At 43.6% G+C, this 14,259-nt stretch overlaps 1 protein-coding gene across 1 annotated transcript; it reads left to right on the top strand.

The window, feature by feature from the left end:
• Positions 1–502: 502 nt before the first annotated feature.
• snip1 (Smad nuclear interacting protein) lies at positions 503–13,112 on the top strand. Its single transcript, XM_072247231.1, has 3 exons — positions 503–860; positions 2,841–3,448; positions 10,542–13,112. The coding sequence occupies exons 1-3, from the start codon at positions 636–638 to the stop codon at positions 10,795–10,797; spliced, it is 1,089 nt and encodes a 362-aa protein (XP_072103332.1). The 5' UTR covers positions 503–635; the 3' UTR covers positions 10,798–13,112.
• Positions 13,113–14,259: the final 1,147 nt, after the last annotated feature.

Raw genomic sequence — 14,259 nt, forward strand, 5'->3', positions numbered from 1 at the left:
CTCTGCCTGACAATGGAGGTATTTAAATATACATTATATTTGTAAATATTAAGAATAAATTGCATTTTTGAGGGGGAATGCTGCCTTAATCCAATCTGTTGAAATCACAGGGTACAAGGAGGGTGGGGTGCTCAATGCCCAGAACAACCGTAAACAAAAGTGCAAATGCTGGAAATTTAAGCACCACATACAAGATGCTGGAGGAACTCAGCAGGCCAGCATCGATGGAAGCAAAGGACTATTCTTTCTCCTCCCACAGATGCTGCCTGGCCTGCTGAGTTCCTCCAGCATTTTGTGCTTGTTGCTTGAATGCTCAGAACAAGGCTGTATGAGTGCAGCAGCACACAGGAAATGCTGGAGGAACTCAGCAAGTGAAGCAGCATCTATGGAAGAACAAACAGCCAACGTTCCGGCCGAGAGCTTTCTTCAGGAGTGATAGGGGTGGGGGGTGGTAGAGGTGTGAATTAAATGGTTTGGGGAGGGGAAAGAGGCTGGCTGGAAGGTGAGTGCAGCTGGATGTGAATGGACCCTGTCTCCAGTCCTGACCTCTGCCCCGGAAGCGCTGTCCTCCCTCCTCCCCCGCTTCTGCCGGCGGGCGTTTCACCGGGCATCAAGCGTCGGCCGGAGCCGCTCCGATGGAGGCGCGGGGCCGCCGCAGGGCCTCGCACAGTCCCGGCCGCGACAGGGTGCGCATCAAGAGCGAGGCTGTGGCCTACAAACGGCGCCGCTCGAGTTCCGGCTCGTCCGGCGGCAGCCTGTCTCCGCCCGGACACTGGAGAGGCCGCTCCCCGGCCCGGAGGGAGCCGAAGCCCGGCCCCGGCACACAGAGACACCCGCGGCCTGAGGGGAAGTACAGGCGGGTGAGTACGGTCGGGCAGCATGATTCCTGAGCGCCGAACCGGGTGGGAAGCAGGGACTTCCGGCATCGAGCTGAAGGAGCGACCGGTGACGGGAAAGGAAGGGGAAATGGAAGGAAGGAGGTGGGGTGAGAGCCGGCGAGGGTGGAGGGAGGGGGGCCTTTCGGAGAGAGGGGGGGAGGAAGGGAGGTCATCTGGTAAGAGGGAGGGAGTTGGTCACCTGCGAGGTGGAGGGAGGTAGGGGGGTCACCTGCGAGGTGGAGGGTGGTAGGGGGTCATCCGGCGAGAGTGGGGGGGGGGGTCATCTGGTAAGAGTTGGAGTAAGAGAGAGGGGCGGTCATCTGACTAGGTGGGTAAGGAGGAGCAGATGGGGATCAGCTGTTGTGGGTGAAGGGAAGGAGAGGGCTTATCTGCTGGAGGGGAAGGAGGGAAGTGGAGGAAGAGGAAGGAAAGATTGTGTTATTGGGAGGGAGGCAGTGGGGTGGGGAAGCAGGGACTGAAAATGAGGGGGGTTGAATTGTTGTTGGGAAGTTGAGGGTCTGCATTCATAGCCATCACTCTCCCAATTCAATTCAGGGAAAATGTAACAAGAATGTAGTTCTCTGGCTAGGGTTAGAGAGTGGGAAGGAAATTGGTTTTAGTTCAAGAATGGGTGCATTATGAATTATCACTCAAATTGCACCAATGTAAAAAAAAAACTTGGAGGTAGAACAAAGATAGTGATGTGGTACATTGCAGGAATCCAGAATATAAGAGTGGTGAAAATGAAATTGGCAGTGATGTCAGAGTAACTGCTTGAAAATGGAGGGCAATGGTGAAATGTGCTTTTAAAAAAAAAAGTAGGGAAAGTCATAGTAGTCATCGTCATACTTTATTGATCCTGGGGGAAATTGGTTTTTGTTACAGTTGCACCATAAATAATAGTAATAGAACCATAAATAGTTAAATAGTGATATGTAAATTATGCCAGTAAATTATGAAATAAATCCAGGACCAGCCTATTGGCTCAGGGTGTCTGACCCTCCAGGGGAGGAGTTGTAAAGTTTGATGGCCACAGGCAGGAATGACTTCCTATGATGCTCTGTGCTGCATCTCGGTGGAATGAGTCTCTGGCTGAATGTACTCCTGTGCCCACCCAGTACATTATGTAGTGGATGGGAGACATTGACCAAGATGGCATGCAACTTAGATAGCATCCTCTCTTCAGACACCACCGTCAGAGAGTCCAGTTCCATCCCCACAACATCACTGGCCTTACGAATGAGTTTGTTGATTCTGTTGGTGTCTGCCACCCTCAGCCTGCTGCCCCAGCACACAACAGCAAACATGATTGCACTGGCCACCACAGACTCATAGAACATCCTCAGCATTGTCCAGCAGATGTTAAAGGACCTCAGTCTCCCCAGGAAATAGAGACGACTTTGACCCTTCTTGTACACAGCCTCAGTGTTCTTTGACCAGTCCAGTTTATTGTCAATTCGTATCCCCAGGTATTTGTAATCCTCCACCATATCCACACTGAGCCCCTGGATGGAAATAGGGGTCACCGGTGCCTTAGCTCTCCCCAGGTCTAACACCAGCTCCTTAGTCTTTTACACATTAAGCTGCAGATAATTCTGTTCACACCATGTGACAAAGTTTCCTACCGTAGCCCTGTACTCAGCCTCATCTCCCTTGCTGGAGGGAAATGAGGCAAATTGGGTAGATCTTTTTAAAACTAAAACAAATGCTATGGACTGAACTCTTCCAGTGTGAGGTAAAATTATACATTTATTGCTCAAAATCCAAATTTCAGCATGGAGGCAACTCTTAATTTGTTCTGGTGATAAGATGCTTATGCAAGTCAAATTTAAAATTATGTATGCAGTATTGTTTTCTGTTTGGGTCATTTGTTTCATGAAGTAGATTGTCAAAGAAAACTGGAATTCTTTTAAATCCTAGCTGTGCTTACTTGGTTAAGTTGGATCTTCTGATTGTATCTAGGAAAGACATGACCATCCGCGACAGGAGCGCCATGAAAGATGTCACAGAGACCACTCCGAAGGGAAAGAGCACCGACATAAGAAGGCCGATGACAGAGAGCGACGCAGAGAGTGGTCGGATCGTGGGCGGGGCCACAGCAAAAAGAATGGTGGGCCTCGCACAGAGCACAGCGTTAGTGGCCGAGACAGGGAAGTTCAACAGCTCCACGAGCAGCAGGCCGAGCGCGAATTGCACAATGAAAGGCGGCGCCAGAACCGTGATCGTTTCAAAACTCTCACAGCCGAGAATCCCCAGTCTGAACCGAACAGTAGCCAGGCTGGTCGGGGCAATACTACGCAGGTTAAAGAGGAGCCGAATTTTGAGTTATCTGGTGCTCTTGTGGAAGATACAAACACCTTTCGTGGCGTGGTGATAAAATACAACGAACCGCCAGAGTCCCGAGTCCCAAGGAAACGATGGCGTCTTTATCCATTCAAGAACGACGAGCCTCTCCCAGTCATGTACATTCATCGCCAGAGTGCCTATCTTTTGGGTCGGCAGCGAAGAATAGTGGACATCCCGCTTGATCATCCCTCCTGCTCCAAGCAACATGCAGTGCTACAGTACAGGTTTGTGTTGTTCTCTGATTGGGAAGAAGGAGATTTAGATGTCTCCTTTTACATGCACTCAAAGGAATTAAAGCAGCTCAATTTGATTAATCTGCTGTCCTTAAATCACTTCTCGATAACAGACTTGGTGGTAAATTGATAATATAGGCAAAATTTTTGACAATGTTGCTATAGCCTTGGGGACTGAGATATAGAGAGAGGTTGAGCAAGCTAGGGCTTTATTATGGAAAGTAGGACCATGAGCGGTGATCCTATAGAGGTATATAAAATCATGAGGCTGGATCGGTGCATACTGTCTTTTCTCCTCGGACTGTGGGGTTCAAGAATTAAAAAGGGCATAGGTTTAAGGTGAAAAGGAAGAGACTTAAAAGGAATCTGAGGGACATTTTCACCCAGTGGGTGGCAGATATGTGGAATGAGCTAGAGGAAGTGATTGAATTATAGCAGTTAAAAACAGGTGGGCAGGTATGTGTGTGTGTGTGTGTATGTATATATATATATACCTATCCTATATTTACACACAAAGGGTTTTGAGGGATATAGGGATGGGATTTTGATTAGCATGGACTGGTTGGGTAGTTTCCATGCTCTATGACTTCCAGAACCTTAAAGGTTAGGATATGAATTGTAACCTGGCCTCAAATATTTTGGAGCTAGAAAAATTAAAGATTGTATAATAGATGGCCAACATCCACTCAGCTTTTTACTGGTGTCATTCAGCCTGATTCCAAGTCTGGGATTTCCTTTCCCTCTTCAAATGTAACATAAAATGGTCAGTGATTTCTCAATTGCGGTTACTGATAAAGGAGCAATGAAAAGTGCATCCACTAGTTTAAATGACTGTATGCAAGCTTCACAGAAAATTACACTGGAACTAATGGCATCCTAAAGCATTCACTTAATTTATTGCTTTGTCATATAGCCATATTATTGGAAGGATATACCATGGGGGAAGAAAAGAGACTTGTTTTTGTATCATATTCTGTTCAGCATACCTGTTTTGAGAATGGAAACTTCTTTCTTGGTCTGTCAGGCCATATTTTTGCCTTGGGGCTTCTGTTTATTTTTCACATTTTTCTTTTCCACTTATTCTTAATGGGATATTTTGAAATTAATAAATAGTTATTATCATTGGCTTGACAGTACTTTGTGTGGTAAAGACTACTCAAAAAAAAAAGAATGAGGATGCCTGTTGTATAAGTACTTAGCAAGCATTCTGAAAAACATAATGTCCCTGTTTTCCTTTAGTGAGGGTGGAAGCACCAGAGAGATTCTGGTGGTGAAGGAGAAAGAGCATGAGTTTGTATATCATTCTACATTTTCTACATACAATTCAAGACACTTTACATCCAGTGGTATACTTTTAAAATGTGTCCACTATTTTAGAAAATTTTTTTTAAGTAGTTGGAAACGATAATTAGGAAGTGCCTTTGGGAGTCATAGAACATTAAACTGCTAAGAAGCATTTAAGATAGATCAATTTTACATTGGTTATAAGAAGTTGGTTTTGCTCATTCCAAGTTCACATCTTGCCAATTTTTATTTCTCAAATACCCTCTTAACATTGCTGCAAATTGTTGCTGTTAATGTATGGATGTGGTTGATTAGCATAATCCGTCAGTTTTGATTTTAATCTGCACAAACCCATCCCAGGTTCAATCTTTGAAATGTGCAAAAATAATGAACAACTTTATTTCTTGAAACCGCTTATTTCTTCAGCGGTTTGGTCGGGGCACGACTGCGCAAACGTGTGGATGTCAGCCAGTGAGAACAGGGAGAAGAGTTTAAAAGTTAGAGACAGATTTATAGAGCGGGAGACAGAGTAGGAAGGCCTTGTCTCAACAGGGTTTCGGTGATAATGGGTTGAGGCGAGGTAGGTTAACTGTGTAGAATACAGACAGGAAGAATGTGTGTGAGGCCGGTGTACTGTGCTTGTTTGTCAGATGTGGGAAGTCCGGGGTGTGTTGAGCTGCAGCTCCTTTGGGTCCGTGTTAGGGAACTGGAGATGCAGCTCGATAACCTTCATCTGGTCGGGGAAAGTAAGGAGGTGAGTAGAGAGGAGCTATATGCATAGTCACACCGGGGCCTGGGGAGACAGATAAGTGGGTAACAGTCAGGAGAGGGTTGGGCAAGAATCAGAGGCTAGAGAGCACCCCTGTGGCTGTACCCCTTGACAATAAGTACTCCTGCTTGAGTACCGTTGGGGGGTGGGGAACGGCTACCTGGGAGGGAAGCAACAGTGGCTCAGAAGGGTAGGGAAAGGAAGAGGATGGCAGCAATGATAGGGGACTCTATAGTTAGGGGTCAGACAGGCGATTCTGTGGACGCGGGAAAGAAGAACGGATGGTAGTTTGCCTCCCAGGTGCCAGGGTCTGGGATGTTTATGATCACGTCCGTGATATCCTGAAGTGGGAAGGAGGACAGCCAGAGGTCGTGGTACATGTTGGTACCAATGACATAGGCAGGAAAAGGGAGGAGCTCCTGAAAGCAGAGTACAGGGAGTTAGGAAGTAAGTTGAGAAGCAGGACTACGAAGATGGTCATCTTGGGATTACTGCCTGTGCCACGTGACAGTGAGTATAGGAATAGAGTGAGATGGAGGATAAATGCGTGGCTGAGGGATTGGAGCGGGGGCAGGGATTCAGATTTCTGGATCATTGGGACCTATTTTGGGACAGAAGTGACTTGTACAAAAAAAACAGGTTGCACTTGAATCCCGGGGGACCAATATCCTGGCAGGGAGGTTTGCTAAAGCTATTGGGGAGAGTTTAAACTAGGATTGTTGTGGGGTGGGAACCAGACTGAAGAGACAGAGGAAGAGGCAATTGGCTCACAAATAGAGAAAGCTTGGAGACAGTGCTGGAGGGAGGATAGGCAGGTAATAGAGAAGGGACGCGCTCAGACCGATGGTTTGACATATGTCTATTTTAATGCAAGGAGTATTATGAACAAAGAGGACGAGCTTAGAGTGTGGATCAGTACTTGGAGTTATGATGTTGTGGCCATTACAGAGACTTGGGTGGCTCAGGGGCAGGAATGGTTACTTCAAGTGCCAGGCTTTAGATGTCTCAGAAGGGACAGCGAGGGAGGCAAAAGAGGTGGGGGCGTGGCTCTGTTGATCAGAGATAGTCTCACAGCTGCAGAAAAGGAGGAAGACATGGAGGGATTGTCTACAGAGTCTCTGTGGGTAGAAGTTAGGAACAGGAAGGGGTCAATAACTCTACTGGGTGTTTTTTATAGACAACCCAATAGTAAGAGGGACATCGAGGAGCAGATAGGGAGACAGATTCTAGAAAGATGTAAGAATAACTGGGTTGTCGTGGTGGGAGATTTTAGTTTCCCAGATATTGATTGGCATGTCCCTTGAGCGAGGAGTTTAGATGGGGTGGAGTTTGTTTGGTGTGTTCAAGAATGTATCTTGACACAATATGTAGATAAGCCTACAAGAGGAGAGGCTGTACTTGATCTGGTATTGGGAAATGAACCTGGTCAGGTGTCAGCTCTCTCAGTGGGAGAGCATTTTGGAGATAGTGATCACAATTCTATCTCCTTTACCATAGCATTGGAGGGGGATAGGAACAGACAAGTTAGGAAAGTGTTTAATTGGAGTAGGGAATTATGAGGCTATCAGGCAGGAGCTTGGAAGCATAAATTGGGAACAGATGTTCTCAGGGAAACGTATGGAAGAAATGTGGCAAATGTTCAGGGATATTTGCGTGGGGTTCTGCGTAGATATGTTCCAATGAGACAGGGAAAGGATGATAGGGTACAGGAACCATGGTGTACAAAGGCTGTTGTAAATCTAGTCAAGAAAAGAGCTTACAAAAGGTTCAAAAAGCAGAGTAATGATAGAGATCTGGAAGATTATAGGCTAGCAGGAAGGAGTTTAAGAAAGAAATTAGAGCCAGAAGGGGCCATGAGAAGGCCTTGATGGACAGGATTAAGGAAAACCCCAAGACATTCTACAGTTATGTGAAGAGCAAGAAGATAAGACGTGAGAGAATAAGACCAATCAAGTGTGACAGTGGAAAAGTGTGTATGGAACGGGAGAAGTGGCAGAGGTACTTAATGAGTTCTGTACTTCAGTATTCACTACGGAAAAGGATCTTGGTGATTGTAGGGACGACTTCAAGCAGATGGAAAGCTTGAGCATGTAGGTATCAAGAAAAGAGGATGTGCAGGAGCTTTTGGAAAGGATCAAGTTGGATAAATCACCGGGACAGGACGAGATGTAGCCCAGGCTACTGTGGGAGCTGAGGGAGGAGATTGCTGAGCCTCTGGCGATTATCTTTGCATCATCAATGGGGACGGGAGAGGTTCTGGAGGATTGGAGAGTTGCGGATGTTGTTCCATTGTTCAAGAAAGGGAGTAGAGATAGCCCAGGAAATTATGGACCAGTGAGTCTTTCTTCAGTGGTTGTTAAGTTGATTGAGAAGATCCTGACAGGCAGGATTTATGAACATTTGGAGAGGCATGATATGATTAGGACTAGTCAGCATGGGTTTGTCAAAGGCAGGTCGTGCCTTGCGAGCCTGATTAAATTTTTGGAGGATGTGACTAAACACATTGATGAAGGTAGAGCAGTAGATGTAGTGTATATGGATTTCAGCAAGGCATTTGACAAGGTACCTTATGCAAGGCTTATTGAGAAAGTAAGGAGGCATGGGATCCAAGGGGACATTGCTTTGTGGATCCAGAACTGGCTTGCCCACAGAAGGCAAAGAGAGGTTGTAGATGGGTCATATTGTGCATGGAGGTTGGTCACCAGTGGTGTGCCTCAGGGATCTGTTCTGGGACCCCTACTCTTTGTGATTTTTATTAATGACCTGGATGAAGAAGTGGAGGGATAGGTTAGCAAATTTGCTGATGACACAAAGGTTGGAGGTGATGTGGATAGTGTGGAGGGCTGTCAGAGGTTACAGTGGGACATTGATAGGATGCAAAACTTGGCTGAGAAGTGGCAGATGGAGTTCAACCCAGATATGTGTGAGGTGGTTCATTTTGGTCGGTGAAATATGGTGAGAGAATATAGTATTAATGGTAAGACTCTTGACAGTGTGGAGGATCAGAGGGATCTTGGGGTCCGAGTCCATAGGACACTCAAAGCTGCTGCACAGGTTGACACTGTGGGTAAAAAAGCATACAGTGCATTGGCCTTCGTCAATCGTAGGATTGAGTTTAGGAGCCAAGAGGTAATGTTGCAGCTATATAGGACCCTGGTCAGACCCCACTTGGATTACTGTACTCTGTTCCAGTCGCCTCACTATAAGAAGGATATGGAAACCATAGAAAGGTTTACTATGGAGATTTACAAAGATGTTGCCTGGGTTAGGGAGCATGCCTTATGAGAATAGGTTGAGTGAACTTGGCCTTTTCTCCTTGGAGTGACAGAAGATGAGAGGTGACCTGACAGAAGTGTATAAGGTGATGAGAGGCATTGATCGTGTAGATAGAGGTTTTTTCCCAGGGCTGAAATGGCTAGCACGAGAGGACATAGTTTTAAGGTGCTTGGAAGTAGGTATAGAGGAGATGTCAGGGGTAATTTTTTTTACGCAGAGAGTGATGAATGCGTGGAATGGACTGCCGGTGACAGTGGTGAGGTGGATACGGTAGGGTCTTTCAGATACTCCTGGACAGTTATATGGATCTCACAAATAGAGGGCTATGGGTAACCCTACGTAATTTCTCAGGTAAGGATATGTTTGGCTTAGCTTTGTGGGCTGAAGGACCTGTATTGTGCTGTAGATTTTCTGTGTTTCTATTTCATTGTGATTCCAAACTGTTTTGTGCTGTGAGGAAGCTGGAGTAACAATTACACAATTCTAAACCTTTTGTTTTGTTAGGCATCTCCCTTAAGAAAATTGCTTATTTTTTTCACTCATTATAAATGCTTTTATATTGTCAATAAAACAAGCTGCTGGAAATAGAACTTAAAACAGTATAACATTGGACGGGCTATTCAGCTTGCAGTATTATGCCGATCTTGATGCCAATTTGTGTTAGATATCCTCTGCATATCATCTATAACACTGCACCTGTGAGTGAATGAGTGAGGTCTCTGTCAGTCAGAGTCGACCATTGATACTGCGTCCTAGCAAACTAGATACGCAAGCTTGGGCAGTAAGATATGGAGATCATACTGTTCCCGTTGTAGCAAGCTCTCCCTCTCCGTGCATCTGATGAACCTCAAGGAACAGCAGAGACGGCTGTAGTTTGGTAGCAGCAGCATCGCAGGAGTTTCCAGTCCGCGTTGAACTCAGCATAGGACTGCCTATACATGGCTGACGAGCCCCATCTGCCCGAAGCAAGCTATCAGTAGAAAAGGTTCCACTGGGCTTAATAAGTAAACCACATGTGAAGGTCAAGAGCTGGACTTCATTGTCAAAGGCTATTTGAGACACACGCCATTGGGAGCATTTAATAGGTAGTGGGAGCTTGTCTCCATTACCACCTCCAGCTATGCAACTGTAAGGAGGCACCATCTCTGAAATACAAAGAGAACTCTGTGAAACACTCAGCATCAGGTAGCATTTGTAAAGAGAGGAATAGTTGATGGTTCAGTTTAGTGAAAATTTATTCGCTTGAAATGTTAATTACACTGCAACAGTGCCTCTAGTGAATTTACTAGGCATCTTTTCTACTTCACTCCTAAGGGTCTAAGATAAAACACATGATATTTAGTAACTCGTTATTTATGTTAGGGGGTCATCGTCGGCATATAAAAGGGCTTGAGCCCATTCTCTGAACATCATCCACCCATCTGCACTAATCCCATTCCCCTTAACACCTACTACACCTCTCCCATCTCCCCTTCTGCCAGTCACTCACACAGTAGGGCCAATTAAGTTACCAACCCTCACGTATTTGGGTTGTGGGTGAGAATATCTACTTGAAGAGCTTGCAAATTCCAGAGAGATAGCTCTGGAGGTCAAGAATAAATCTGGGGTGCTGGAGCTGAGGCAGCAGCTTTACCATCCTGCCCAGTATGCACATTTTTGCTTCCCTTTTTGGGAAACATACAAATCCCTTAATAAAGCTGAAATGGAATTTAAGTACAATCAGTGAATAACATGCTGTCTGTTTTCTCTTCGTAGACTTGTGGAGTTCACGCGTAGCGATGGTACTCCTGGAAGGAGGGTGAGGCCGTACATCATCGATCTGAGCTCTGCCAATGGCACCTATCTTAACAATCAGCGCATTGAAGTCCAGCGATACTATGAACTCCGAGAAAAGGATGTGCTGAAGTTTGGTTTCAGTAGCAGGGAATATGTCATTTTGCACGAGTTCTCAGATACTGCTGAGGTGGATGCAAAACAAGAACAGGATGATGATGAAGAAGTTGAAAGTTAATGTTTAAAAGAAAACCTCTGTCTGCATATCCACTTCCCCTTGTAGTTGAATGGTTATGCTATAATTGGAAGGACCAATGGACATTTGACCACTTTTGTTTTTTCTGTTGAAGTGAAGCCAACAGCGAGTGCATATTGACTCTCATACTGGGGCTCCAGATCAACTTGTGTTTGAATTGCAGCCTGACTAACAGGATTGAACATGAAATCCCTTCAGACCAAACATTTAAGGTTCTATTTTGCAGTTGACTTTTCATATGTTGCAATCTGGTTCTTTGACTTCAGTATGGCATTCAGGAAGCTTGTAGCAAAGCCCATGGAATTGCTGCATAGATTTTACCAAGCAGCTGCAAAAGGGCTCTAATTAACTATGTAGGAAGACACGATTGTTTTTATTGGTGTTTATTAGTTTCAAGTTATTTAGTGGAGAGCAATGAACTCCATGAGCAAGTTTACCAGTGGGCTCTGGTCTGAGGATGTCAGACAACAAGTTGTCATATGGCTGTTTCATCTTTTATACATCTGTCGGCTTTTGCGAGCTTTGACATGTTTGGTTGCAAGTCTCAAGCCTTTAATTTTTCTAACTGAAAATTGTGCGCAGTGTCCTTTATAATTTAAAGCTCTTTACATCAAATTTCAGATGCCTCCTGCATTTGAATTAATGGTAAAAATGAGCAGAACTTTTTTTTGTCTGAAAATTATCTTTAACCTTGTGTTAAAATGTAAGGTGCTTTATTTTCTCACAGGGTTTATCTTTCTAATTTTGATTTTATGTTACTGTTTTGGTTAACGGGTGGGAAAGCGGGGATTCTATTGCTAGTAATATATGATGTTCAGTTATATAAATGCTCCAACAAGGCAAGAGATTTTTGGTTAAAGGTTTTTTTTTTAATCTGCCAGCAATGAATTGTTGTTTTGAATGACATTGAGGAGCAGGAAGTAATAGGAACCTCACAAACTCCTACATAGTAAACCTTGCAATCTAACCCTCTGCGTCTTGGTATTGATCCATCACATTTTGATTTGGATACAGTCACAAATGCAGCTGTACCTGTGCACAGTGAAAATGACATGCCAAGGGCATTGACCAACTGGAGCATTAAACATTAATTTCAAATTATACTGTGTCTAATACTTTCATTAAATGTGTACTTTCTACTGAAACTTTCTTTATATAATCAACTGAATTCCTGGATGTACAGTAATTCAATCAATTTTAATTGAGGCATAGATCAAATTAATTTAAATCTATGTACAGTTTGTCAGTAGTTGAAAATCATCAATTTTACCCACCACCTGAGCTTGGAGTCTTTCAGCTGGCAGTATAATCTAATTTTGGTCTGTAAAATTCTTGAATTAGAGGAAGAGTTAGTATGAATTGTGTGGTTCAAAAACGCAGCTATATTCTATTCCTACAAGTGTTTCTGACATCTTGCAGTAAGAGACATATTCCACCAACATTCATTTTGATCTTTAGTAGCTCTTGTTAAAGCCCATGGACCCAGAATGTTAACCCTGTGCCTCTCTCCACAGACTCTGTCTGACTTAATGAGTGTTTACCGGCAAATTCTGTTTTTAAGTAACTTACATTATGTTGATGGACTGTCCAGTTAAGATGCCTGGATGTCTAGGACGTATAACTGCATCTACCCATCTACCACCTCCATCATAACTGCTTGGAATGAAGATAGTCATTTATAAATGACAGTGGTTGGGGCAGGAATGCAATCGAATTCAGTTGGCTTTATTGATTTGCATTTCTAATTCACCTATTGCATTGGTTTTCTTTTGAAGAGGTTTTTAACTCCCACGACAAAAAGAGTTTGATGTTGAGAGACAGGGATGCTACATGTGGCATCTAAATAGTGCATTCTTCACAAAATATTAGGAAGGCAGGTAATGAAAAATTAATGCTTTTATATCTGTGTAATTACACTGACATGTGTAGGCCTTGGAAACAACCATTAAGGAAAAGTCTTTTTCTTTACTTAAATTTGTTGCTAATAAATGTGTCTGCAAAATTGTTCATAGATTTTCATACCAAAGGGCTCAACTTTACCCCATCTGTAGTGCAGTTGTATAGTCAAGTCAAGTTGTTGCTAAGCAACAGGAGGTGATAATGAGCAGTGACACAAGCCTACCTTTTGCCACAATTTACTATTAAATGGAAAGCTGTTTTAAAATACTGCTCAAAGTTATATTTTGTTGTATAAAAAATACTGGTGTTCTGTAGATTGTAATACTGACTTTGTTACAATCACTCCTATGTTTTTTGGCAGTCTGTTTAATTTTTAGTAAAGTAGATTTCCAACAATATTTTGCATGTGTTGAGTGCCTTTATTATGACGTTGCTTTTGGTTTAAAATAAAATGCTCACTTGATTTTAAAAAACAAATTATGAGCTGTGGCTTTGGTGGCAGTGTGTGGTCAGATATAGTATGTGGTTATGCTGCTTCAGCTGTTAAAGTGAGCTAAGATTAACCAAATCTGTTCTATTTGAGTACTCCCAACGGGCTGTAAGTAGTCACTATTTAGGTAATTATTGAAGGTCAGTAGCTTTTTATATATCCTTCATGAAAAATATTTGTTTGCCTATTTGCTTTTAAGAATTAGAACACACTGACTCATTGCAGGTGGAGAGTTCTATGATGTCCAAGTGCCATTTGTAAGACCAGGTTGCCAGTACTGGCCCATTTATTGCTACATTTAACCCAACATGATTCTCCAGCTCAGAAAATTGGATCATTTGTGGAGGTGGACTGACTTATCTCTTTCCAGGCTAAAGCTTCGCTTCTAGTCTCTTAACATTTAGGTTTTTGCTTTTTAACTCACAAGTTGGTAGAACTACATTTTAGGATGTGAATTTTTAAAACACATACAAAACATTAAAGCGTGTGCAGAGTATCTTCGTTCTCTCATTGAATGTGAGTACAATGGGCAAGACCAGTAATTAATTTCCACCCCCTAATGACACTCAAGATGAGCTGTTGTGTAAAGATTGGTCCAAATTATTAGTTTGCAGAGTCATATTAGCAGACAATGATAAATTAAACACGGTTTTCTCTTTCTGGGGTCACATACAGCTCAGACTTGGTGACAAAATCATTTTGCAGAATGCACCTTCACTGAAGCTCTCACGCAAGTACGAAGCATAGATGGCTGATAGGCAGGTGGTGAAGGGCGGAAATAGCTGCCGGTGACTGGTGTTCAGCAGGGGTCGGTGTTGGGACTGCTTCTTTTCACATTACGTGTCGTTGATTCGGGTGACAGAATTGTTGACTTTGTGGCTAAGTTTGCAGACGATACACATATTGATGAAGGGGCAGGTGGTGTTGAGGAAGCAGGGAGTCTGCAGAAGGAGTTGGATGAAGAGAATGGAAAGATATGGCAAGTGGAGTATAGTGTAAGGAAGGGTATGGTTAATACACTTTGTAGAAAGAATAAAAGCACAGATATTCTAAAT

The sequence above is a fragment of the Mobula birostris genome, chromosome 30 (assembly GCF_030028105.1).
Source record: "Mobula birostris isolate sMobBir1 chromosome 30, sMobBir1.hap1, whole genome shotgun sequence".
NCBI lineage: Eukaryota > Metazoa > Chordata > Chondrichthyes > Myliobatiformes > Myliobatidae > Mobula > Mobula birostris.